The 27,663-nt window shown below is 39.8% G+C and overlaps 1 protein-coding gene and 1 non-coding gene across 2 annotated transcripts; one reads left to right on the top strand and one right to left on the bottom strand.

Moving 5' to 3' along the window:
* The first annotated feature begins 503 nt into the window (after positions 1-503).
* Positions 504-27,663, top strand: CYP2C1 (cytochrome P450 2C1). The gene is given in 9 exon segments (XM_002718526.6): positions 504-696; positions 1,835-1,997; positions 2,205-2,354; positions 6,425-6,585; positions 9,875-10,051; positions 17,575-17,716; positions 18,829-19,016; positions 22,620-22,761; positions 25,549-27,663. Coding segments are annotated over 9 exon segments (1,473 nt in total). The 5' UTR covers positions 504-528; the 3' UTR covers positions 25,731-27,663.
* LOC127484292 (small nucleolar RNA SNORA81) lies at positions 27,204-27,381 on the bottom strand. Its single transcript, XR_007911173.2, has one exon. It is a non-coding gene; the product is annotated as a small nucleolar RNA SNORA81 (small nucleolar RNA).

The following is a 27,663-nucleotide window of genomic DNA, read 5'->3' as shown; positions in this document are numbered from 1 at the left end:
TAGTTATGATGTTTAGTATTGTAATGTTAATATAGTTCTCTGAAATATTTTCAATGAAAATAGTCAAGTATTTCCAAATGTGTTATGGGATAAACATTTTATATGCAAAGTATGGTAAACATGATTGCCCTCAATGTCATGAATTCCCAATGTAATAAATAGGAATGTTGAACAATTTTCCAATCAAATAATTTATTACATCAGATCTTAATTTTGGTTGCTCATTGGATCCACCTGGATTTGTTTACAGAAGCCTTTTCAAAAGAGGGCTTGTGATCTACCATACACTGATTTAGATAAGAATTTCTGGGTTGGATTGGGGATGAGGAAAGTATTGGAAAGTAGAGCAAGGGGAAAGACAGTTTACTTTCATCGTTTCAGTGGACCAAAGTCCATCCAGAAGAAACACCAAAGTACATCAATCCACTGGGTACTTTGTGGGTCAAAGACACACATCAATAGTAGCGAGTATTATAAAAACCTGTGATTGCCAGCTCTCAGTTGTCTCAGGAAGAAGAGAAGGCTCCCATGGATCCTGTGGTGGTGCTGGGGCTCTGTCTCTCCTGTTTGCTTCTCCTTTCACTCTGGAAACAGAGCTATGGGGGAGGGAAGCTTCCTCCTGGACCCACTCCTTTTCCAATTCTTGGAAATATTCTGCAGATAGGTATTCAAGACATCAGCAAATCCTTCACCAAAGTAAGTACACATTATGATGCCCCAATGGTTGGTAAAGGGTAAGTAATTAATCTCAGATTTTAAATAACATATATTTCAGGAGGCAAATTACTAAAATATTATGTTTAAAGGAAATGCTCCCTTGGGATTACTATTTTAATGTGTCACTGTCAGAAATAGTTGAATCAAATAATGTATTTTGCTAGTAGAGAAATATTTAAGTTGTAAGGTGGAGTCAAAATAATTAAATGTTACTACCTTTCTTTGTTTCAAAGTACTTTTAGCAATGATTTTGTGTCCTAAAATTAATGCTAACAGATTGTTTGGTGATCATCGATTTTATTAAAATTATAATCCAGTGTTTATGAATTGTATTTTGTTTTGATAATTAAGCTGCAAGGAAGTAAATTATTGCTGGTGTCAAGAAAATATTTATAGTTCCACAACAAGTACAAGTGAATGAGTGACAGAATGAGTTTGGGTCAGCTGTGTCCTACTGGAGCAGGTTTGGACCTGCACAAAATTGTTGTCTGTGATTGGGATCATGGATTAATTGTCCTTTTGTGAGATCTGCACCTCCTTGCCCTGTCTCTGTGGTGCCCACTGTCTTTCTGTGTTAATAATAGCAGCAGATTTTAAACCACATTGGGCATTAGGATTATCTGGACGACTTTAACAAATGCATATGTCTAGTATTTCTCAGTGATTAGTAAGATCCTCATCGGAAGAGCTTTACAGATGATATGAAGCAGAGTATTATGGTAATTTGATGTTGGTGTAAATTTGAACATTGAGTCTTAATAAAGTGCTTCAACATCAGATGTTGAAAAATCAACATTAAGGTTTGGGTCTCGTATTTATTAATCTTGGGACATAGATTTTGAAATTCAATACATTTTAGTCTATCTGTAAAACAGAGCAAATAAACCTTGCTCAATGTGTTGACTAGTTGTGATAATCTTTCCCCCTGCAATAGCCTGGCTGTTGGGAGTCACTGTTTGCAGAACTATAGCGGTCACCACCATGTTCATCTCTAACATCCAGAAGTGTTTGAGATTGTATTTGACAGAATAAAAATATCAATATGATGAATCATGCACCTCTGTAGACAAAATGAGACTCCTTTTTCTCATGTTTGCATTTTCTTTCCTGTTTCCAGCTGTCAGAAGTCTATGGCCCCGTGTTCACTGTGTATTTGGGCATGAAGCCCACCGTGGTGATACATGGATATGAAGCAGTGAAGGAAGCCTTGGTTGATCTGGGAGAAGAGTTTTCCGGAAGAATCGTTTTCCCACTGACTGCAAAAATTAATAAAGGATATGGTTAGTGTTCTTGTGTGCATGTGTTTGTGTGTGTGTGTGTGTGTGTGTGTGTCTGTAGGGTGGTGCTAAGGGGTATGGAGAGGGTGGAGAACAGAAACCTAGGTGGCTCCTCCTGCAGTGCTGGGCCAATCCACGAGGCTTTCAGCTATCAGCTTTCTATTCCTCACCTGAGGTTTTCCTCTTACTTTACATTTCTCTTCCTGTTAGGAATCATTTTCAGCAATGGAAAGAGATGGAAGGAGACCCGGCGCTTCTCGCTCATGACCCTGCGGAATTTCGGGATGGGGAAGAGGAGCATTGAGGACCGAGTTTAAGAGGAGGCCCGCTGCCTGGTGGAGGAACTGAGAAAAACCAACGGTGGGTGATGCTCTATGTGCTTAAGAGTGTGGCCTTTTTTTTTTTTTTTTTTTTTTTGACAGGCAGAGTTAGACAGTGAGAGAGAGAGAGACAGAGAGAAAGGTCTTCCTTCAGTTGGTTCACCCCCTCAAAATGGCCACCACTGCCGGTGTGCTGGCACCAATCCGAAGCCAGGAGCCAGGTGCTTCCTCCTGGTCTCCCATGCGGGTGCAGGGCCCAAGCACTTGGGCCATCCTCCACTGTCTTCCTGGGCCACAGCAGAGAGCTGGACTGGAAGAGGAGCATCTGGGACTAGAACCCAGGGTGCCGGCGCCGCAGGCGGAGGACTAGCCAAGTGAGCCGCGGCGCCGGCTCCGAGTGTGGCCTTTTTTAGTGATGACCCTAGACATAGTGCAAAGACAGCAAGATCTTTCATTCTGGGTCTTGGTTGTCAGATCCCTGCAGGATCAGGTACTGATTGAAGCAGAGAGCACATTTGGTTGAGTTTCACAAAGTGACCATGTATACAGTGTTGGAAATAAAAGCCTCTTCTTTCATCCTTGCTTTGTTTCAAATCCTCATTTTTTGGAGATAAAGTGTAATTTTTTTACATAGTGTAATTTTGGGTAATACTCTAGGACATTTCCCCAGGGATACTCTCCAGGGTGCATGGCAGGAATGGCTTCATCACTTCCTTAAGGAGCATGAAAAGATGACAGATGCTTTCATTTAATTGGTCTCAATTTATAGGATGAATTTCACTGGCAAGGCCCCTGTCTACAATGGCTGCCAGTGCTGATCTGTGTCTATATGATTTTATTTGCTTATGTGTCTCTTAGTATTGTCTTCATGCTTTCTCTGTGGAGAAATAACTATTTTAAAACTGTTAGTGAAAATTATTTAGTTTTACTTAAATGCTTGCTGTGTGGTTTCATATATTTTGAATGAATGTATACTATAGGCAAATCCTGCAAAATACACAAAAAGCAATACACAGAATGATTTATTCAACTCTTTTTATTCCATCCCAAATTGTTGGCTTTGTTTCCATCTTTGCTTATTTGAAAATTAATAATAGTTGCATTTAATTAAATAATTAGAATAATTAAAAATTTTAATCATCTCATTTGCAGATTAATAATGTTTTTTATTTTCTATATTTTATGAAAACATGACATCTGGCAGTGTTGTGGGTAAGATGTCCACTCCAGTGGGTGATTCATTCCCACAGATAGCAAATATTGTGTCCCTAGCAAGCTCTTGATACACAGAACAACCTCTCCAGAGCCCACACTTGCAAGTGTCTCTGTTACCAAACTCTCACACGCCAAATCAATATTCTTCTCACCCTGAGTCTTCATAGTTCTGGGTACTGGACCCATGCCCTTTTCATAGCTCAGGGATCTTTGAAGTTATTCAGATGATCTAATCCTAAATGTACTCAACATAGCACTTTGCCTCACTCATTCCTCCCCATAAATCTGGGTATAAGTTCAGCCCCCTGTTTTCCCCTGGCTCCTGCCTAACTGCACCTGGTGCTTCTCTGCCTGCCACATGCTTCTTCATGCTTCTCCACCTCCTGTAGAGAATGTCCTGTCTTTTCAATGCCCTTCCTCTCCTGTCCTGCTGGCCTCAGCACAGCTGACTAAAAACAAAATCCCAGGTGCAAAGAAAAGCAATTGATTTGTGGTTAGAGCTTTTATAATAATAATTTACTCCCCACTGCCAGCTCCACTCCTCTATGAAGGTCTTGTTACAATCAGTTTGATAATCCAGCTTGGATTCCAAAGAACTCTAATTTTCAATTATGTCTACTTAATGAAGTAAACATTTTTATCTTTTTAAAAAAAGATTTATTTACTTATCTGAAGGACAGAGATACAGAGACAGACAGATAGATAGATAGATAGAGATCAATTTTCCATCTACTGGTTCACCCCCAAATGGCCACAATGGCGAGGCCTGGGCCAGATTGAATACAAGAGCCAGGAGCTTCTTCCAAGTCTCCCAGTGGATACAAGGGCTTAGGCCCTTGGGCCATATTCCTTTGCTTTCCTAGTCACATTAGCGGGGAGTTGGATTGAACCGGGACTTGAACCGGTGCCCATGGGATGCTGATACTGCTGGCGGTGGGTTAGCCCACTACATTGCAGCGCTGGTACCTGAAGTAAATATTTTTTTTTAAGAATTATTTTATTTATTTGAAAGACAGAGTTACAGAGAGATGTAGAGCCAGAGAGAAAGAGGTCTTCCATTCCACTGGTTCACTCCCTAAATGATTGCAATGGCCAGAGCTGAGCTGATCTGAAGCCAGGAGCCAGAAGCTTCTTCCAGGTTTCCTACGCGGGTGCAGGGGTCCCAGGACTTGGATCATCTTCTACTGCTTTTCCAGGCCATAGCAGAAAGCTGGATCAGAAGAGGAGCAGCCGGGACTCAAACTGGTGCCCATATGAGATGCAGGCACTGCAGGCTGGGGCTTTAACCCACGGCACCAGAGCGCCAGCCCCGTAGTAAATATTTTAAAAAAAATTATTTGATGGAGGGGCCAGCGTTGTGGTACTTTGGGTTAATGCCCTGGCCTGAAGCACCGCATCCCATATGGGTGCCGGTTCGAGACCCGGCTGCTGCAGTTCCCATCCAGCTTTCTGTTATGGCCTGAGAAAGCAGTAGAAGATGGCCCAAGTCCATGGGCTCCTGCAGCTGTGTGGGAGACCTGGAAGAAGCTCCTGGCTCCTGGCTTCAGATTCACAGATCTGGCCATTACAGCCATCTGGGGAGTGAACCATTGGATGGAAGACCCCCCCCCCCCCACCTCTCCTCTGTGTAACTCTGACTTTCAAATAAATAAATAAATAAATCTTAAAAAAATTATTTGATGGAACAAGAACATAAACCTCAGCCATTTTAGGTCCTTGTTACCCCTGCCTTCTTTCTAGAGACCAGTTCAGTCTCATATGCTGTACTGTTCCCCAACCCATCACTTGCATTCTTCTCCAGGTTTGGAAGCCAGTGAGAAGAATCAGTATGGAGAAGCTCATCTCTGCCTACTGTCCCCCCATCCCCACCTCAGCTCACCTGAGATATAAAAGGGCCCAGCCTGCTGGGGTCTGGGCCTCTGCCATGTATTCTGTCTGTGAGCACAATGGCAGTTGGTTGACCTCTGCAACTTTATTTTCTCTAATAAATTTGGTCTGGCTGCGGGTTTGTATTCCATCTCCTCTCTGTTCTGCGCCTCTTTTCCTAACATTATGGATCCCCTTGTGAGGAGGGGAGCTTAGGATCTGGCTTCTGGGTAAGAGCTGTGTCTCCTTTCCCCCTTCTTCCGAAATCTCTTGCCTTCTCTCTGTGGCATGCTAAATCTTCATTTTCCTTTAAGAGGGCGACCATGGATGCCTGGGAATAACCTGGTGGATGACTGAGAGCCTCTGACCAGAGCAAGTCTCTGGTGAGGCTCGAACATCCCCAGGTGAAAACCAGACCCTGACAGCCCGATAGGGTTATTATCTCCCTTTCTACTTTCTTTTCTGACCTGGCTTCTCCTTGGAGTGTGGGGGGAGGGTGCAACATACAGGATTCCCTGGAATCTAACCAAACACCATTAAACAACTGCCTTGTCTCATATTCCTTCTCTTTAGTCTTTGCAGTTTCTACGCATAGTTTCGTCAATTATTCAATGTCTCTAAAAGGTCCTTAGCCTATTCCTTCCTTAATTGTAAGTTTTCAGAATGTAGTTCTACAGTGATAACTTATTAGGTGTTTGAAAAATGGTCCCCCAATTTTTTCCTTTTGCCCTCCAAAATAACATTGACCTATGGTCAGAATCTTGTACACAGAAGCACTAAGGTTTCTTTCTGGCAGTGGGTGTTTTTGGGGAATTGGAAAACCTTTTTAAATAAACTTGATGGAATAGTGAATTCAAGTTTATGGGGGAAAGAACAGTGTTATTCTAAGCACTTTGAAGATTTTTTGATAAGGTAATTTATATGAAAATATTGTTTTAGATTCTAATATTTAATCTGCATGTTAGTTCAAAGGCTAAAAGATTTGCTTGGGTGTTTTGATAGTATTTAAAAATGTTTCCCGTTCTTCAGGCTCTCCCTGCAATCCCACATTTATCCTGGGTGCTGCTCCCTGCAACGTGATCTGCTCCGTGATTTTCCAGAACCGTTTTGATTACACAGACCAGGATTTTCTTAGCTTGATGGGAAAGTTGAATGAAAACTTCAAGATTCTGAATTCTCCCTGGGTACAGGTGAGACCAAGTTCCTCTCTTTCTGAAAGATGAGTTCAGACATAGGTGTACAGTCTCTCCACGTTAATATCACAGCTCAGTCCATGGAATTTTGTCTGGAAGTTATATTCATTCTCCTTCTTGTTTTACTTTTCTTTTTGCTTTTGCCAGTGACTTCTTTGACCTTTTTCTGAACAAGAAAAGTTTCCTGTTTAAGCTGCAGAAACTTTTCTGACTATGGTCATTGTTCCTTCTGGGGCAGATTTTTTTTTTTAAGATTTATTTATTTATTTGAAAGGCAGAGTTACAGAAGGAGAGGGAGAGAGAGAGGGAGGTATCTTCCATCCACTGGTCCACTCCCTAAATGGCTGCAATGGGCTGGGCCAGTCCGAAGGCACAAGCTAGGAGCTTCTCCTAGGTGTCCCATGTAGATGCAGGGGCCCAAGCGTTTGGGCCATCTTCTAGTGTTTTCCCAGGCCATAGCAGAGAGCAAGATGGTAAATGGAGCAGCTGGGACTTGGACCGGCACCCATATGGGATGCCTGCATTGCAGGTGGCAGCTTTATCTGCTACACCACAGTGCCAGCCCCCTGGGAGCAGAATTTTTACAGTTCCTAATGCATTTGGGGTGACAATCTCAAAGTCGCCTGCTGCTTTACTGAGAGCCCTTTGCTCTCTCTCCTGCTATGAAACATAGCTCTTTGTTTCTGTTTCTTGGAACGTTCTGCAACCATGTCTACCACTTCCTCCAGCAGATCCATATACTCTATCATAGAGACTGCCTCAGTTTCTGCCATCAATAATGCAACCTTTCATGGGTCCATAATTTGATTGTTGCTGTCCATTATAACTTTCATAACCATTGTAGTTCCACCACCACCGCAGTTATCTCCAAAATTTCCTCCTCCTCCGTTGTCACCATCCCATTCTCCTCCTCAGTCATATCAATCACCTTGGTTTCCATGTCCTTTTCCACCACCACTATAACCCCCTCCGCTGCTATAACCAGGACCACCACCTTAGTCGCCACCTTCACCTGCAAATCCATGCTATACACTGTCACCTCCTCCATGATTTCCTGTGCTGCCACCAAGCGCCACAGCCTGTTCTTCCCCCAGGTTGCCACCATGGCCACGATGAGCTCTACAACCTCCAAAGTTACCTTCACGACCCGTAAAGTTGTCAGATCCACCTCCACAATCTCTTGGTGACCTGGCAGCAGGCTGCATCTTCTGTTCAGAAAGGCCCTTTTTGCCTGACAACTATGCCCACTAATAGTCTGGTATTTCTGAGCAACACTTTTATCAACAGTAGTGTGATCATCAAACTTCACAAAAGCAAATCCTCTTTTCCCCACTTAGCTTATTTTCCATAACTTTCTTGGTTTCAACTTTCCATACTTCTCAAATTAGTCTCTCAAACTATATTTTTCTGTATTTTCATTAATACCACCAACAAAAATCTTCTCCGTTGTTAGATGGGCACCAGACTTTACAAAATACTCTCTAAAAAGAGCTCTCTATGTATCCACTCCATGCTCATCAACCTTGTGTGTTTGAACATATGTTGCTGCATCCCCCTCTTCAACACAAGACTAAGTCATATAAACCAGAGTCTCCGGAACCTTTCTCTGGAGATCTTTCATTAACACACAATCTAAGGATGTACCCTCTTTCTCAAAATGTTCTCTCAAATTCTCCTCTGAGTTTTAAAGGTCAGGTTTCCTCAATTTCTCTAGTTCCTTAGGAGCATGAGCTTCCATTTTATGGCCAGACTTTCCTCATCTAACTCAAGTTCAGTATACCCCTCAGTTCTTTTCTTAGCCTATATCCTTGCCTGGCTATGTTTCCTGTTTTCTAAATTTCTCAGTATACATGGGTACTTTTGGATGCCCTAATTGTCCAAGACACACTCTCCCCAGTGTTTCTTGCCGGGTACTTAGTGCAATATGGAAATTTTTTGTAAACCTTTTCCCCAGATTGGCTGCAGGTTGTTTTGGAGAAATGCCTACTTTTTTTTTTACTACCCTGAGTGAATTCTGAATTAAATGAAACAAAGACAATTGCCTTGTATCAGCCCCTCAGGATATCCTCAGACAAGTAGGAATAGAGAAACACTTAGTTCTTCTTCCTGAGCCGGGGCAAAATCCCACCTGGGAACAGGGCTGCTCTTGCTAATATTACTGTCAAGTCAAGAAGGGAGGTAGGACAATGAGAAGCAAAATGTCATACAGCTTTTCTACTATTTTTAACTTATCTTTTCTCTCATTCAGCTTTCCCTTGTTGCTGTATATCTTTGACTGTTGTTTAGAGTTCTGGTAAAATTGATTCAGATTGGTTTTGATTGATTTCTCAAAATTTTGTGGTGGGATGGGACTTTTGAGCCATCTATTGTGACATTTTTGCTGATATCAAATGATGAAGTGAATGCCTGAAAACCAGGGTTCTATACATATTGTATCATCATGGTTTTTTGCTAGTGGTACACTGTGTGATAGTATAGAACAAACTTAGCTACTCTAGTGCAGAAGGTTTGATTCATAGAATGCTGATCTGGATTCCATGGTGTTTTTGCAACCCTCTCATTCATAAAATAGTAATTCAATTCTTGCTCCTGGTAGAAATAGTAAGGAGTGGCTCTGTGCTTACTTTCTTTCCTCATCTACAGAATGTGAATAATAGCAACTCTTGCCAGTCTGTATTTCGAAGTTGTAGGGAAGAGTTATTGTATAAAATGACAGAACTGGCATGAAGATGATAAAAATAATATATGAATATATATATGTGTCATCTTTGAACTTGGGGCCAAGGTTTTCTCCCTTACATGTCAGCACCAAGGTTTACTTTACATGAACAATGAAATGCTGCTGGTCAAGGTAGACCTTTTTCCACCATAGTTTTTTTTCTTTTTTTTTTTTTTTTTTAATTTTTCTTTTGACAGGCAGAGTTAGACAGTGAGAGAGAGAGAGACAGAGAGAAAGGTCTTCCTTCAGTTGGTTCACCCCCCAAATGACTGCCGCGGCCGGCGCTGCACAGATCCGAGGCCAGGAGCCAGGTGCTTCCTTCTGGTCTCCCATGCGGGTGCGGGGGCCCAAGCGCTTGAGTCATCCTCCACTGCCTTCCTGGGCCACAGCAGAGAGCTGAACTGGAAGAGGAGCAACCGGGACAGAACCGGCGCCCCCAACCAGGATTAGCCTAGTGAGCTGCGGCGCCAGCCCACCATAGTTTTAAAGCCTAGATTGAAGAATGTTTTGTGTTCTGTATATATCTTTAATAAAAATGTTTAACTTATCATTTTTTTTTATTTTAAGATGTGCAATAATTTCCTTATTCTTATTGATTATCTCCCCGGAAGTCATAACAAAATACTTAGAAATAATATTTATATAAGAAACTATGTTTTGGAGAAAATAAAGGAACACCAAGAATCCCTGGATATTAACAATCCTCGAGACTTCATTGATTGTTTCCTGATCAAAATGGAACAGGTAAAGTGTTGTTTATTTGCCTGCATTTGGTAGCTTATTGATAAATTGCTTATTTATTGAGAATGCTCAAATGATCAGAGCAGAAACACTTGGCCAGCACTGGAAGCATCTTTGTGTGTATGCATCTTGGTTAAGGATCATGGAAGAGTTAAAAGTGAGCTGTTAAACAATTCAAATATATGGTTGTGCTTTAGATACTGATAGCCTGTGGAAAGGCGGAATGTGCATCTCAGTTAATATGGAAAATAAACAATTTAAAAAATTCAAAGAAGCAAGGGTTTAACCTGGTGGACTTCCTGCACGTCCTGAGGTTTGATTTTCATCTTCAAATATGTACGTTTAGGTACAGAAGGGGTTTTACTTGGGAGGAAGGGTTTAATGATAGGTTCCAAAGCATATGTTGGTAAAAATTTGGTGTGTTTTGAATTTTTTTTCTTTTGTATGTCTCTTATAAACATTTACTTTGTGGTCACCTCGCAATTCTATGAAACACCTTATACTTAAGAGGGCTATTTTATGCCCACAATTAATATAGGTGGCATATGAAAACCCTACACTTTAACTATACTCCTCTTCATCCAATATTGCACAAAAAGATGTAAAATGTACAATTTTTAAAAATTTGTATTACTTAAGAAATTATTGTAACTATTGCTATTTTTTATAGTTTGATCTTTAAATTTCTTTCCTGGATATACAATTAATTTATACCCCATCTATATAGAACTAGAATGTTTTGAATACAGTGTACTTACTCTGGACAGTGAGTTTTGTACTTTCATATATTTTTGTGTTATTGATTAACATCTTCTTATGCTTGAGAAACTCCCTTCAGTATTTCTTGTATGTGCGTCAGTGATCTGTCTTTGTACTGTTGGTCCTTTCTTCTATTCATTTATTTTATTTTTTTAAAAAGATTTTATTTTATTTATTTGAAAGACAGAGTTACAGAGAGACATAAAGGCAGAGAGAGAGAGAGAGAGAGAGAGAGGTCTTCCATCCACTGGTTCACTCCCCAGATGGCCACAATGAAGCCAGGAACCAAGAGCTTCCTCTGAGTCTCCCACATAGGTGCAGGGGCCCAAGCACTTGGGCTATCTTCCACTGCTTTCCCAGGTCATAGCGGAGAGCTGGATCAGAAGAGGAGCAGCCAGGACTAGAACTGGTGCCCATATGGGATGGCAGTGCTTCAGGCCAGGGTTTTAACCCGCTATGCCACAGTGCTGGCCCCCTTTTTTCTATTTAATCTAATCTACCTTCATCTCTTTCAATTCAACTTTTCAGGCAAGTTATAATAATCTTAAGCTCTATGATTTCTTTTTAGCTCTTTTTAATACTTTCTATTTTTGTGGAAATTCTCCATTTGTTCATACATTGCTCTCCTTACTTTGGCCAGCATTTTTATAGTGTCTTTTTTAATTCTTCATCAGATAAAGAAAATATCTCCATTTCAGTATAATTGGTTTCTTGACATTTATGTGTCTCCATTCTTTTTTTTTATTTATTTTTAATTTTATTTACACATAATTTTTTTTACAAAACTTTTATTTAATAAACATAAATTTCAAAAGTACAACTTTTTGGATTATAGTGGTATTTCCCCCCATAACCACCCTCACACCTGCAAACCATCCCATCTCCTACTTCCTCTCCCATCCCATTCTTCATTAAGTTTCATTTTTAATTATCTTTATATACAGAAGATCAACTTAGTATATACTAAGTAAAGATTTCAACAGTTTGCACCCACACAGATACACAAAGTATAAAGTACTGTTTGAAGACTAATTTTACTGTTAATTCTCATAGTGCAACACATTAAGGACAGAGATCCTACATGGGGAGTAAGTGCACAGTGATTCCTGTTGTTGATTAAACAATTGACACTCTTATTTATGACGTCAGTAATCACCTGAGGCTCTTGTCATGAGATGCCAAGGCTATGGAAGCCTCTTGAATTCACCAACTCCGATCTTATTTGGACAAGGCCATAATCAAAGTGGAAGTTCTCTCCTCCCTTCAGAGAAAGGTACCTACTTCTTCCCAGTTCTTTCCACTGGGATCTCACTCACAGAGATCTTTCGTTTAGGTCATTTTTTGCCATAGTGTCTTGGCTTTCCATGCCTGAGATACTCTCATGGGCGTTTTAGCTGGATCCGAAAGCCTTAAGGGCTGATTCTGAGGCCAGAGTATATACACACAATGTTAACATTACAAAATAGAAAAGGAATACACTATTGTTTTCTTTTTTTTCTGATTTTTTTTTAATTTTTTATTTAGTAAACATAAATTTTCAAAGTACAGTTTATGGATTACAATGGTTTCCTCCCCCATAATTTCCCTCCCACTCACACCCCTCCCATCTCCCACTCCCTCTCCCATTCCATTCACATCAAGATTCATTTTCAATTTTCTTTATATACAGAAGATCAATTCAGTATATATCAAGTAAAGATTTCATCAGTTTGCACCTACACAGAAACACAAAGTGTAAAATATTGTTTCAGTACTAGTTATAGCATTAATTCACATTGGACAACACACTAAGGGCACATCCCACATGAGAAGTAAGTACACAGTGACTCCTGTTGTTGACTTAACAATTTGACACTCTTGTTTATGGCGTCATTAATCTCCCTAGACTCTAGTCATGAGTTGCCAAGGCTATGGAAGCCTTTTGAGTTCGCCGACTTCAATCTTATTCAGACAGGGTCATAGTCAAAGTGGAAGTTCTCTCTTCCCTTCAGAGAAAGCTACCTCCTTTTTTGATGGCCCCGTTCTTTCCACTGGGATCTCACTTACGGAGATCTTCCATTTAGGTCTTCTTCTTCTTTTTTTTTTTTTTTTTTTTTTCCGCCAGAGTGTCTTGGCTTTCCATGCCTAAAATACTCTCATGGGCTCTTCAGCCAGATCCCAATGTCTTAAGGGCTGATTCTGAGGCCAGAGTGCTATTTAGGACATCTGCCATTCTATGAGTCTACTGTGTATCCCGCTTCCCATGATGGATTGTTTTCTCCCTTTTTGATTCTATCAGCTAGTATTAGCAGACACTAGACTTGTTTGTGTGATCCCTTTGACTCTTAGACCTATCAGTGTGATCAATTATGAACAGAAATTGATCACTTGGACTAGTGAGATGGCATTGGTGCATGCCACCTCGATGGGATTTTTTTTAACTTTTATTTAATGAATATAAATTTCCAAAGTACAGAATATTGATTACAATGACTTCCCCCCCATAACGTCCCTCCAACCCGCAACCCTCCCCTTATCCACTCCCTCTCCCCTTCCATTCATGTCAAGATTCATTTTCGATTCTCTTTATATACAGAAGATCAGTTTAGCATACATTAAGTAAAGATTTCAACAGTTTGCTCCCACACAGAAACATAAAGTGAAAAATACCGTTTGAGTACTAATTATAGCATTAAATCTCAATGTACAGCACACTGAGGACAAAGATCCTACATGAGGAGTAAGTGCACAGTGACTCCTGTTGTTCAATTAACAAATTGACACTCTTGTTTATGGCATCAGTAATCACCCTAGGCTCTTGTCATGAGCTGCCAAGGCTATGCAAGCCCCCTGGGTTCACTGACTCTGATCATTTTTAGACAAGGCCATGGTCAAAGTGGAAGTTCTCTCCTCCCTTCAGAGAAAGGTACCTCCTTCTTTGATGACCTGTTCTTTCCACTGGGATCTCACAGAGATCTTTCATTTAGGTTTTTTTTTTTGCCCTAGAGTGTCTTGGCTTTCCATGCCTGAAATACTCTCATGGGCATTTCAGCCGGATCCGCATGCCTTAAGGGCTGATTATGAGGCCAGAGTGCTGTTAGGACATTTGCCATTCTATGGGTTTGCTGTGTATCTCACTTCCCATGTTGGATCATTCTCTCCCTTTTTTATTCTATCAGCTAGTATTTGCAGACACTATTCTTGTTTATGTGCTCCCTTTGGCTCTTAGTCCTATCATTACAATCAATTGTGAACAGAAATTGATCACTGACTAGTGAGATGGCATTGGTACATGCCACCTCGATGGGATTGAATTGGAATCCCCTGGTATGTTTCTAACTCTACTGTTTGAGGTAAGTCAGCTTGAGCATGTCCCGAATTGCACATCTCTTCCCTCTCTTGTTCCCACTCTTATATTTAACAGCAATCACTTTTCAGTTGTTTCAGCATTTAAGAAGAATTGTGTATTGAGTACAGTATTCAACCAAAAGTATTAAGTAGAACAAACAAAAAAAAATACTAAGAGGGATAACATATTAAGTTGCTCATCAACAGTCAGGGTGAGGGCTGATCAAGTCACTGTTTCTCCTAGTGTTCATTTCACTTTAACAGGTTTCCTTTTTGGTGCTCAGTTAGTTGTCACCTATCAAGGAGAACAAGTGGTATTTGTCCCTTTGGGATTGGCTTATTTCACTCAACATAATGTTTTCCAAATTCCTAACAGGGATCACTTTTCAGTTAAAATTTAAACACCTAAGAATAATTGTGTGTTAATTACAGAGTTCAACCAATGGTACTAGAAAAAAAAATACTAAAATGGATAAAGTATTACATTGTACATCAACCGTCAGGACAAGAGCTGATCAAGTCACTGTTTCTCACAGTGTCCATTTCAATTCAAAAGTTTCCCCTTTGGTGCTCAGTTAGTTGTCGCCAATCAGGTAGAACATATGATATTTGTCCCTTTGGGACTGGCTTAGTTCACTCAGCATAATGTGTTCCGGATTCCTGCATCTTGTTGCAAATGACTGCATTTTGTTGTTTTTGACTGCTGTATAGTATTCTATAGAGTACATGTCCCATAATTTCTTTATCCAGTCTACTGTTGATGGGCATTTGGGTTGGTTCCAGGTCTTAGCTATTGTGAATTGAGCTGCAATAAACATTAATGTGCAGACAGCTTGTTTGTTTGCCAATTTCATTTCCTTTGTGTAAATTATAAGGAGTGGGATGTTTGAATGGTAGGGTTATATTCAGGTTTTTTTTTGTTTTGTTTTGTTTTTTTTGACAGGCAGAGTGGACAGTGAGTCAGAGAGACAGAGAGAAAGGTCTTCCTTTGCCGTTGGTTCACCCTCCAATGGCCGCCGTGGCCAGCGCACCACACTGTTCCGATGGCAGGAGCCAGGAGCCAGGTGCTTTTCCTGGTCTCCCATGGGGCGCAGGGCCCAAGCACCTGGGCCATCCTCCACTGCACTCCCTGGCCACAGCAGAAAGCTGGCCTGGAAGAGGGGCAGCTGGGACAGAATCCGGCGCCCCAACCGGGACTAGAACCCGGTGTGCCGGCGCCGCAAGGTGGAGGATTAGCCTAGTGAGCCGCAGCGCCAAAATGTATCTCCATTCTTAATCTTTCTAGATTCCCTGTGATAGTCTTTTGTGCATCAGATACTGACGCTCCCAGTCTTATTAGATTGACCTTGTGTAGAAGGGTTTTACCAATCTGTCAGACCAGACATTACAAGATGCCTCATAAATCTTTCTCTTTTTATAACAGCTATCTCTGTTTATGGTGGTCACTAAAGGTGAGGATGTGCTTTTCCCTGTGGATACTATAAGATAGGGAAGGCAGCATTCAAACTCTGTACATGTAACTAAAAATGTCTGGGTGTAGATATGTGTTGCAGTCCTTCTATCCTCCCAGTGGAGATGAGAGTGAATGTTCATCTTACACTCTCCACTTTTTTATGGTGAGGATTTGTGAAAAACACCTGTAGTCATATTCTGACTGCTTCCCATGAACATGGGGAGATAACTGCTTGATGCTGACTCATTTTATTTGCATGTCTTTTTTCTTACGATCTAAGAGGAATCATGAATGGAAAGGCCAATAATCTTCTACAAAAAAGTGGCTGTGGATGCAATGAGAACTATAAAAATTATGTCACAGTGCACAGATATGTCCCTTATAGGATAATGGGTATACATATACAGATCACTATGGTACTTAAGGGAAAGATTAAAAAAAAAAAGTCAAACTCCTGCTCAGGATTCCAGGGGTTTGCTGTTTGTTGTCCAGATGCAGACTCATGACAGAAGCTCACACGTCAGCAGTGTCATCATTGGCAGATTATGCTAGCCAGGGAGAAATTTGGATCTTTGTGTTTTATCTCCTTTTCTGCCCTAATCCCAGAAGATGAAACCATTGGAAGTGTTTGCATCCTATATAAAACTTCCTGGAGACCCATGTATGTGTTTTCACAGAGTTCATGAATTAAGAGCCAAACCATAGGGTTTGGTATTATATGAGTGGTCTAAAACCTCTGTTCTAAGAAAGAAAATCACTTTGGGTGATTTCCTTTTTGGGGGTGTATTGTATGTCACAGAGAGTAGAATGGGATCAATATCTGAGTTTGCCACAGTTGTTATTTTCAGTTTCATGTGGATATTTTCTCAGTTGGCAGGTATGTTGGAGTGTCTCCACTTACCTAACTTTCTCTCATAGGGAATAGATTTGTGAATTTATGTTTATTTAGAGTATCCATGAATAGAGGGAGAATGAGGAAACTCTAGCATGTTTGAAGTCAGATTCTGAAAATTACAACCTTTTGATTCTGGCTTACAACATTTTTAAACCTATGGTCCTAATTCACCCATTTATATGAATTAAAATTTTGTCTTCAAACTAATAAATGAAAGCTCAATTAACAATATTAACAATATCTTCAAAGATAGTGTGTTTATCTATGTTCAGGAAGTCTCATATTGGTTAGTACAGAACTAGAACTGTAGACCTTAAACTCCATGGAATCAGGTGCCAAGCAGTTGTTACTGGTTTTCTTAAGCTTTTTAATTTTAGATTTAAATTTACAAAGCAAAAGCTGAGAAGCAGTACAGAATTCTCATATATCCCACACCCAACTTTACCTGTTGTCAACCTCTTGTACTAGTATGATAAGTTTCTCACAATCTATAAGCTATACCCAGCTTTCCTATTAATACCTTACATACTAGTATAAAATGCTTGTCATCATTAATGGACCAAAATGGCTTCAAGGCTCAGGCTTGGCCATACTCAAAGCCAATAGTCAGGAGCTTCATGCAGGTCTCCTATGTGGGTGCAGGGGTCACAGCACTTGGACCATCCTCCTCTGCTTTCCCAGATGCATTAGGAGCTGAACTGAAAGTGGAGCAGCTGGGATTCCAACAGGCACCCATATGGGGTGCCAACGGCTGCTTAACTTGCTATGCCAGAAAGCTGGCCCCCTTTTTAAATTAAAAATACCCCTATCTGTCCTACCTTCTACCTTCAGCCCCTAGTAATCCACCTTTTGTGTTCAGTTTGAGGTGTCTTTTTAGTTCCCTTATATGAGGGAGAACACACAGTGTTTGTCTTTCTGTGTGTAACTGCTTTCACTTAACCTCATGGCCTCTAGATCTGTCCAGCTGATTTAGTTTTAATATCACCCTTTTCACTTTATAAGCATGCTTATATTTAAGTAAACCTGAGTTATTTTGGTTTGATGGTGATGAAATATGCTGACAAAAATATCAAATAATCAAAAAATTCCTAGGAAAAGGACAACCAACAGTCTGAATTTACCATTGAAAACCTGATGACCACAGTGACTGATGTGTTTGGAGCTGGAACAGAGACCACAAGCACCACCCTGAGGTATGGACTCCTGCTCCTGATGAAGCACCCAGAGGTCATAGGTAAGTTCATGATTAAAGGGTGGGCAAACACAGGGAGACATGCTGGGAAGCCACTGCTGATGTCCTCCCTCTTGTTTCTCTTAGAGAAGATTCAGTACTGAAATTTCTGTGCTGCTAGCTGTGATTTAGCAAATATGATGAAGGGATAAAGTGAGAGAAATGTGAATGAGAGGGAGAGCAGTTGAGGACAGTGAAGACAACTTGAGTAGGAGCAAAAGTCATAGAGCTCTGGATTGTCACAAGCCTAGAAAAAATGTCTGGGCTATACAGGATGGGGTTTGCAAAGGCACAGGCATCATTAACTGTCTTCAGAGTGTCTTCCAGGTTTCCCTATGGGTGCAGGGGACAAAGCACTTTGGCCTTCTTCCACTGGTTTCCCAAGTACATTAGCAGGGAGCTGGATTGTAGCTGGATCATCTAGGTTTTGAACCAGCCCCATATGGGATGCCGGCATTGCAGGTAGAGACTTAACATGCTATGCTGCAATGCTGGACCTGGTGAACCGAAATTTCTGAAGAAACTTTTAGAATGTTTCAAAACAAGCATTTTTGGGGGTGTATATGGATGAGAGATTCCAAGTTACAAATGAACCTACACTCAATACACAAATTCATATCCAAATGCAGATCTGTTTATAGAATTCTATTTAAAAATGTATTGTTTTGATATAAAATTAGTCGTTGATTCTTCAGACAGTAATTTTCAGTTAAAATTAAGTAATTAAACTTGAAGCATTTTTCAGATCTATTTGTATTAGTTACACCATTTGCTAATATTCAGGTATATACAGATTTATCTCAATGCCTAGCTTGTAAGAGAGTCATATCAGAGTACTTCAAAATGTTAATTGAAAATGATGTTAAAAATAAGCTAATTTTCCTAGAAAAAATTGAAATCCATGCATAGTTTTTCTTAGAAAGGATATTTCATGAATATTTTGAAGCTCCTCATCTGTGCCTATGACGCAACCATTCTTTCTGTAGGTCTCTGTGTACTATGATTTTTTTTAGGACTGTGTGGACATCTTCCTCATGCCTCACTTAGCCCTCAGTTGCTTTGAGAAATGTACCTCATGTCTCCTATTCCAAGATTTCTTACTTGTGTCTTCTCAGCTAAAGTGCAGGAGGAGATCGAGCGTGTGATTGGCCGACACCGGAGCCCCTGCATGCAGGACAGGAGCCGCATGCCCTACACGGATGCCACGGTGCACGAGATCCAGAGATACATTAACCTCATCCCCAACAACGTGCCCCGTGCAACAACCTGTAACGTTAAATTCAGGAGCTACCTCATTCCCAAGGTATGCTGTTTTCTTTCACTACATGTCTATGCTCTTGTTGTTCCCAAACTCAGAGTTATAACTCCAATCCTCTAACAGCACAACATGAGAGTAGTGCAAAACTCTTATGTGGGACAGCTTGATAGGTTTTTCTGCTGCTTGCTATTTCAGGCTACAAAAAAATGATAGAACATGTCTTGATTGCTGCAGCCTTAAAAATCTGCCTTGTTTTTTAAATAGGTTTTACTATTTTAGGTATTTACATTACCAAATAAACATTAAAAGTATCAAATTGCCGGCACTGCGGCTCACTAGGCTAATGCTCCGCCTAGCGGCGCCGGCACACCGGGTTCTAGTCCCGGTCGGGGCACCAGATTCTGTCCCGGTTGCCCCTCTTCCAGGCCAGCTCTCTGCTGTGGCCCAGGAGTGCAGTGGAGGATGGCCCAAGTACTTGGGCCCTGTACCCGATGGGAGATCAGAAGAAGCACCTGGCTCCTGCCATCGGATCAGCACCGTGCGCTGGCCACAGCGCGCCGGCTGCGGCGGCCATTGGAGGGTGAACCAATGGCAAAAGAAGACCTTTCTCTCTGTCTCTCTCTCTCTCACTGTCCACTCTGCCTGTCAAATAAATAAATAAATAAATAAAAGTATCAAATTGTCAATTATTCCAGCACTCTTTTGGGATTTCTATGAGGGTGGCATTTTATATTCTTAGAACTGTATATGTGAGGCCAGCACCACGGCTCACTAGGCTAATCCTCCACCCGTGGTGCTGGCATTCCGGGTTCTAGTCCCGGTTGGGGCGCCGGTTCTGTCCCGGTTGCTCCTCTTCCAGTCCAGCTCTCTGCTGTGGCCCAGGAAGGCAGTGGAGGGTGGCCCAAGTGCTTGGGCCTTGCACCTGCATGGGAGACCGAGAGAAAGCACCTGGCTCCTGGCTTCGAATCGGCGCAGTGCGCTGGCTGTGGCGGCCATTTCGGGGGGCGAACCAACGGAATGAAGACCTTTCTCTCTGTATCTCTCTCTCACTGTCTAATTCTTCCTGTCAAAAAAAAAAACAAAAAAAAACAAAAAAACAAAACTGTATATGTGAAATACATGAAATCTGTTACCTTTATATACGTAAATAAATAATTCGATTTATAAAAAAAAACTATAGATAATTTTGGGTTAAGTTGGTGACTTGATAGTTTTGATTTTCCAATTCATAGATTTATTTATTTATGCATTTGAGAGATCTTAAATTTTCTCTATATCTTTAGTGCTGTGCCTTGCACAGATATATTTTTCCCCTAAATAACACACAGTTTTAAGTTTATTGTAATAGTTTACTTTTTAATTTGTTTCTGGTATATGGGAATATAATTGACTTTATTTTTTTTAAAGATTTATGTATTTATCTGAAAATCAGAGTTGCACAGAAAGAGAGGAGAGGCAGAGAGAGAGAGATAGAGAGAGAGAAAGGTCTTCTTTCTGATGGTTCACTTCCCAGTTGGTTGCAATGGCCGGAGCTGCGCCAATTCAAAGCCAGGAGACAGGAGCTTCTTCCCTGTCTCCCATGTAGGTGCAGGGGCCCAAGCACTTAGGCCATCTTCTACTTCTTTTCCAGGCCATAACAGAGAGCTGGATCAGAAGTGGAACAGTGGGTTTTGAACCGGCGGCCATATGGGATGCCAGCACTTCAGGCCAGGGCATTAACCCGTTGCACCACAGAGCCGGCCTGATCTTATTGTTTTGATAATGTGATTTCTACCAATATTCTTAAATTCATACATCATTACTGATAATTATAGAGTCAGATGTAATTTCTATGTATACAATTTTGCAATTTATTTTATTTTTTTTCTTTTCTCAAGTTCTTGTTATTGTATTACTTCACTGGAATGATTTCTAGGACATTGTTGAATAAAAGTCATAAATATGTGTACCCCTGTTTCATTTCTGATCCCCAGGAGAGATGACACTTAAATATGAATATATGTGTGTTAATTACATATGTGTGATAATTACATATATATGTGTGCTAATTGCATATATAATACATGAAAAGTACACGTCTAAATTTATTCATTTATATATGTATTTATTCTATCACACTAAAAAGCTAAATATTTTAATCTGTGTCTCCCAAGATAAAGCAATTCATGCTGCCTAACAATTATAGCTCTCATACTCAAGGAATTTTCATTGGCACAACAATGATGCCTAATTACAATTATTAATTCTACAGTCATATACTCTCTGCTATCCTCAAATGTCTTTTATAGCTTTTTCAGGGGGACATCTCCAAGTACAATCAATAAATAAGCATTTAATTTGTTGTCTTGTTCCTTTAGCCCCCTTTAATCCACAACAGTTCATTCACTTTTTTTTTTTTATTTTTAGTAACTGATAGCTCAGGCCACGTGTCAGAAGAAAATGTTTCTCAGTCTCACTTTCTGTGAATGTTTATTGGAGACTAGAGATGCTCCTTGAGCAACAATATTACACAGAGGATGTTGTGTACGTTTCACTGTATGCCGCGGGTCAGTTGTTCAGTTTGATTCAGCGCTGATAATGCTAAGGTCCTCCCTTATTTGGGATACCGGACAGATTTTCCCATGCTGAAATTCTGATTTTCATATGCAATTAGTAAATGCAACTAGTAAATAACCTCATAAACATCCTGTTTCCTAAATGGAAAGTCACCTAACAATTATTAATTGAGAATCCTTACATGTATCAATGTTTCTATCCAAATTGTTGTAAAATGATGATTTCTCTAACTATTCATTCCTTCTATTATTCTATTACAGTTTTTTAAATTACCCTTCCCCCCATTTTTTTTCTGAAAGGCAGTGAGAGGGAGAGAGGGAGGAGAGCGGTCAGCCATCTATGCGCTGGTACAATCTGAGTCTGCAGTGTGCTGGCAGAGACTCAAGTACTTGAGCTGTTACCTGCTGCCTCTCAGGGTGCACATTAACAGGAAGCTGGAATCACCAGCAGGGCTGAAATTCACAGGCAGATAGTGCCACAGAAATGCATGCAGTCCCAAGTGGCATAAAATCACTGTGCCAAACACCTGCCCTGCTGTCTGTTTTTCAGGTAGCATTTAGCTGTAATGAAGAGTTTCCCTACATTTTTTTAAGTGAAAAGATACATGTGGAATCAAAACAATGAGGACTAAATAGATTTCAGTGTATTTTGTTGGCATCATCCCAGAAGTCCTAATAGTTTAGATTAGGCCTTCACTGGAAAAGCTCAATGCACAGTTTTCAAAACCCCTTGATTTCTCAAGAGCCAGCACAGGCTTCCTGTTTAGATAAGTTCCCACATATCACAGATGTGAAAACTGAAGTGAAGGATCCGAGCAGTAGGTAGGGTGTGCAAGCATCTGTGAGCTGCAGAGGGTTTGGCACTGGAGCTCCCAAGTACTCAGCACATCAGATGCTATTCCAGGCCTCTGAGGAAAATCCCTGCTGCTGGGCTAGAACTCATCCTGTCCATGACTTAGTCTTGCTGGAATGTCACTGTAGATTTTTGCACATGGATTTCCTCATCTACAGACAAAGAGCTTGAATGAGGTGATTTTCATCCTTTCTTCCATTCCTTGGCTTCTTTAGGATTCAGTTTGTCTGCTTCTTTCAGGGCACGGCTGTAATAACATCACTGACTTCTATGCTGTACAACGACAAAGAATTCCCGAACCCAGACAGGTTTGACCCTGGCCACTTCCTGGATGCCAGCGGCAACTTTAAGAAAAGTGACTACTTCATGCCTTTCTCAACAGGTGACAGAAATTCATTTCCATCGGAATTTAGGGGGCAAAATACATTTTTAAATTTTTATTTAAGTTCTAAAGGTTTCATATATTTTTATTTTATTTGACAGGCAGAGTGGACAGTGAGAGAGAGAGAGAGACAGAGAGAAAGGTCTTCCTTTGCCATTGGTTCACCCTCCAAGGGCCGTCACGGCCGGCACCCTGCGCTGATCCGATGGCAGGAACCAGGTACTTATCCTGGTCTCCCATGGGGTGCAGGGCCCAAGAACTTGGGCCATCCTCCACTGCACTCCCTGGCCACAGCAGAGAGCTGGCCTGGAAGAGGGGCAACTGGGACAGAATCTGGCACCCTGACCGGGACTAGAACCCGGTGTACCGGCGCCGCAAGGTGGAGGATTAGCTTAGTGAGCCGCGGCGCCGGCCTCATATATTTTATATATATATGATTTAGGAAAATAATGAGATTTATCCTTCTACCCTCCTTCATACCCACTCTCTAACCCTTCCTCCCTCTCCCTCAGATTCCCATTCTTAATTTTCACAATGATCTGTTTTCAGTAACTTAATGATCGTATAGTTAACCATACTCTAAGTAAAAGAGTTCACACATAGAATGAAGAGAAAGAAAATAAAACAAAATACTGTTCCTCAATGGAAGAGACAAGGACAATAAACAATCATCAATTCTCAAAATGTCTATTTCACTCCAATACATTACATTTTTGGTATTCTATTGGTTACTCTGGATCAGGAAAACATATGCTATCTGTCTTTTCACCTTCACTAGGTTTTCTCATCATATTCATGGTCCACTGACATTGCACAAATGATCAGAATAGTGCTCCTAATTGTGCATCTGAAAAAACAGTACATTAAATCTACGATTGATGGATTTAACCATTTTGAACCACAACGTGACCTTATTCCATGGGACATTAAAGTGATCCATTCAAATTTTTAAACTGTGAGAATGACATGTTTAGACATATGGTTTTGAAATTCAGTGTTTGAATGGGTTGTTTGTACACCCCATGTTTATAGCAGCTCAATTGAGGATAGCTAAGATACAGAATCAACCTAGATGTCCATCAACTGATGACTGGATAAAGAAAATGTGGGATACATGCACAGTGGAATACTACTCAGCCATAAAAAGGAAACACTGTCTCTTGCAACAAAATGGATACACTTAGAGAGCATTATGCTTAGTGACTGGCATTATACCAGTCCCAAAAAGACTAAATCATATGTCTTCTCTGATACATGATAGTTAAAATAGAATACAAAAGCCACAACATGTAAGAATTAAACTGATATCTTATGATTTGATTACTGTTTATAGCCCTTGTCTATATTCCTGTGGAACAGTGGTCTTCCTACTTTTTACTTGTTGAATATTATGATTAATGTAATCTTGTGATTATAAAATAAATTGAAAGTATGTTATTGCAAAAAATAAAGAATTGAAGGAGGGGTGATTGAAGGAGGAAAGGAGAGAAATATGGCTAACTTCTTAGAATTGTATCTAAGAGATACATGAAATTATTCTCTTTATATTAATAAAGATTTTAAAAAATCATATTATGAAAAAATTAAAAAAGAAATTGTCCTGGGGAAAGAAAATATATGTTTGAATGTTCATCATTTAATTTTTAAAAGGAATTTATTAATACATTAGATTCTAAGCGTGACAGAAAATACATGATAATTACTACATCACAATTTTCATGTTAATTTTATACTAATACAAAGAGAAGAGATTCAGCACAGCTCATAGATACAATTCTAAGAATATATTGATACTTTCCTTTGTCTCTCTCTCCTTTCTTCCTTCCTTCCTTCCTTCCTTCCTTCCTTCCTTCCTTCCTTCCATCTTTCCTTCCCTCCTTCTTTTCTCTCTCCCTTTCTCCCTTTCTCCCTTTCTCTCTCTTTCTCTCTCTTTCTTTCTCTCTCTCTTTCTTTCTTTCTTTCTTTCTTTCTTTCTTTCTTTCTTTCTTTCTTTCTTTCTTTCTTTCTTTCTTTTCTTCTTCCTTCCCTTCCTTCCTTCCTTCCTTCCTTCCTTCCTTCCTTCCTTCCTTCCTTCCTTCCTTCCTTCCTTTCTTCTTTGTGTCACAATTTTTGAGGTAGCCTTTTAAATTTACATTATAGTCAAAGGCTTAATGTTCCACTATATAAAGAGTTCATCATGTAAAAAGTAAAAAAACAATATTCTGCCAGAAGTTCAAAGAGGTATAAAATATGAGGACACTTCTAAAAGTTTGTGGAAAAATAGAATATTAAAATGATTGTTGTGAGGTAATCCATACATAAGAGAGGTCTTCAACAGTTCATTGAAAATGTGTAAAATGGAAAATCTATAATGGATTTAATCATTTTGAGCCACAATAAAGTTATCTTTTTGATTCCATTTTAGCATGAAATTTTTGAGGAATATTTATATATGAGTTTCCTCATCTTAACTCTTCTCCTGTCACTCACCTCCACAAGAAATTTGTGTTTCTTGAAAATGATTGCTGGAAACTCAGAATGTCAAAAGAGCAGTTATAATGAGGTAGTAGTTGAAGAAATGTGTGACATAGAACTGATATTTAGTAAATGATAATGAGGAATTCCTGATACAAGAAGGTATGTGGATAGCAAGCATTCATCCTCTGTCCATCTGTATACCCAACCTGCCCTTCTATCTTCCGTTCAACTGTGTATTCCATCACTGACCAAGCAGTTACTGCACACTTCCTGTGACAGTTTCACAACGTTATCTTTAGATAACAAACCCTCTGTGCTTGTTATTTTCAGGAAAGCGAGTGTGTGTGGGAGAGGCCCTGGCCCGCATGGAGCTGTTTTTATTCCTGACTGCCATTTTGCAGAACTTTACCCCGAAGCCTCTGGTTGACCCAAAGGACATTGACACCACCCCACTTGTCAGTGGGCTAGGTCGTGTGCCACCCTTGTACCAGCTCAGCTTCATTCCTGCCTGAAGACGGGCAGGCCACGTGGCTGCTGCTGAGCTGTCATCTGCAGCTCCTCTCTTCCAGGCACCATACAACTCCTTCCCCTATCATGGGTCCCTTCCCTGACATATCCTCTGACATTTCCTCATTTCTCAATATCCAACCTCCATTTGGGAGAATTTTTTGGGGTCTCTTCACAAATATGTGTCTACTGTTCCTTATATTCTGTGACTCTTGGAATGACCACCACATAGGCTAATTCCTATCTAATGCTAATTTTTTTTTATGTTATCACTGTAAAATTGAGCAAGATGATTGGTATTTGGCAATTTAGAGCCATTTCTTCTCTTCCTGTTCTAAATAGAAGCATCATTAATTGTTGACTCAGTTCTCAGATTTTCCTTTTTTTGTACTTAATGTGAATAACAAATGAAAAAAAATTCCAAGAGGTCTTGCTGGTCCTTATAACGATAGGCACAAAGATGCCAAAAGTCTAGGAGGGAAGAGAGCTCTCTTGGCTGCCACCTAGAGGTGCTGGAGTTTGGATGTGAAAGACAGAAGCTGTGTTCAGAACAGTTACAAGTTGTCAGGGGAAATATTGAGAGGATCAGCCATAAGGAAGTTTAAATACTACAATTCATGCCCTTCTTTGGTGTTACTGTAATTGCTAAATAATTTTTTTGGAATATTATTAGTATTTGCGTTTTCAACTAAGTTTCAAATAGGCATATATTCTCTCACATTGCTAATCATATATTACGAGTGCTCTTCTCTCCTTCCCCCTAAACAGAATTTCTGTAAAGGCTCACTAGGCTCATTATTTTGTTCCTTTTCACCACATTATATTATACTTTGCAGAAATATAATGGTAATTTTATATCATGACCCTATAATCACTAGTTTCATTTTCTCTCCAAGATATACAAACTGAAAATTTACTTTTCAAAATGTCATTTCTTCCTTTTTTCTTGAACTGCACTAAGTGGGAAGTAAAATCACCCATTAAGCTTTTCTCAGCTTATCCACAAGGGAAAACCATTTAAACAAGGCATACATTTGTAAGAAAACACATGTGTATAGGTGTACAATTATATGTCTGATATTTCTATATGTTTTAATAGGTAAGTACTTACTCATAGAATGACATATATTTATATAAACACATGAGATTAAAAGTGGTTCATAAAATATTGGGCTCCTATTACACTTATTATTATATAGCTTGTTGGTTCTTAATAGTATTCCAATAAAATCAGGCAATAGAAATGGAAACATGGGGAAATGATTGAACAAATTACAGAAGAGGAAATGGAAATACTATTAAACATATGAATAGAGCCTAGAAATAAAAAGTGCAAGTTAGTAATATACTACCTTCACTTAACCCATCTTGATTGTTACATGCAATTTTTTTTTTTCCTACGGGATTTCAAAGACAAAAGATTTCAAAGACAGTCAGTTTATTTTCAGTATGATCAGTCATGAAATTTACTCTCAAAAACATATTGCACCAAATTTTAAGACAAAGGACATTGGACATTAAGAAAGAGGTCCACCCCAGTCTTTATAATCTAGTGCAGTTACTCTTCTTCTTGTGTGTACTCTGCTAGCATTATTACAAAAACCAAGACATGGTCCTAGTTTCTGCAATTTTAGCACAGTGCTTATACAAGAAGGTTTGTTACATGCAATTTTTTAATGTGTTAGCTCTGGCGTGGAAAAACAAGCAATCCTGTGCATTTTTTCATGTTCTGTTATCAATTTCACTGATTTCTGTACTTTTTAAAAAAGTATTTCTTCTTGTTGTTTTGGAAATAACTAAGAGTGAGTATGTAGACAGTGTAGAGATGAACCAAAACTCAACAATGTAACCAGTAACCAACCAATTAAAAAGTGGACAAAGAACTTGAATAAACTTTTCTGTAAAGCAGATATTGAACATATGAAAAGCATATGAAAA

This window comes from Oryctolagus cuniculus, chromosome 15 (assembly GCF_051225735.1).
Source record: "Oryctolagus cuniculus isolate XC-2025 breed Fujian yellow rabbit chromosome 15, ASM5122573v1, whole genome shotgun sequence".
Classification (NCBI taxonomy): domain Eukaryota; kingdom Metazoa; phylum Chordata; class Mammalia; order Lagomorpha; family Leporidae; genus Oryctolagus; species Oryctolagus cuniculus.
Note: the sequence above shows the minus strand (reverse complement) of the source record. Positions and strands in the feature narration are given on the sequence as shown.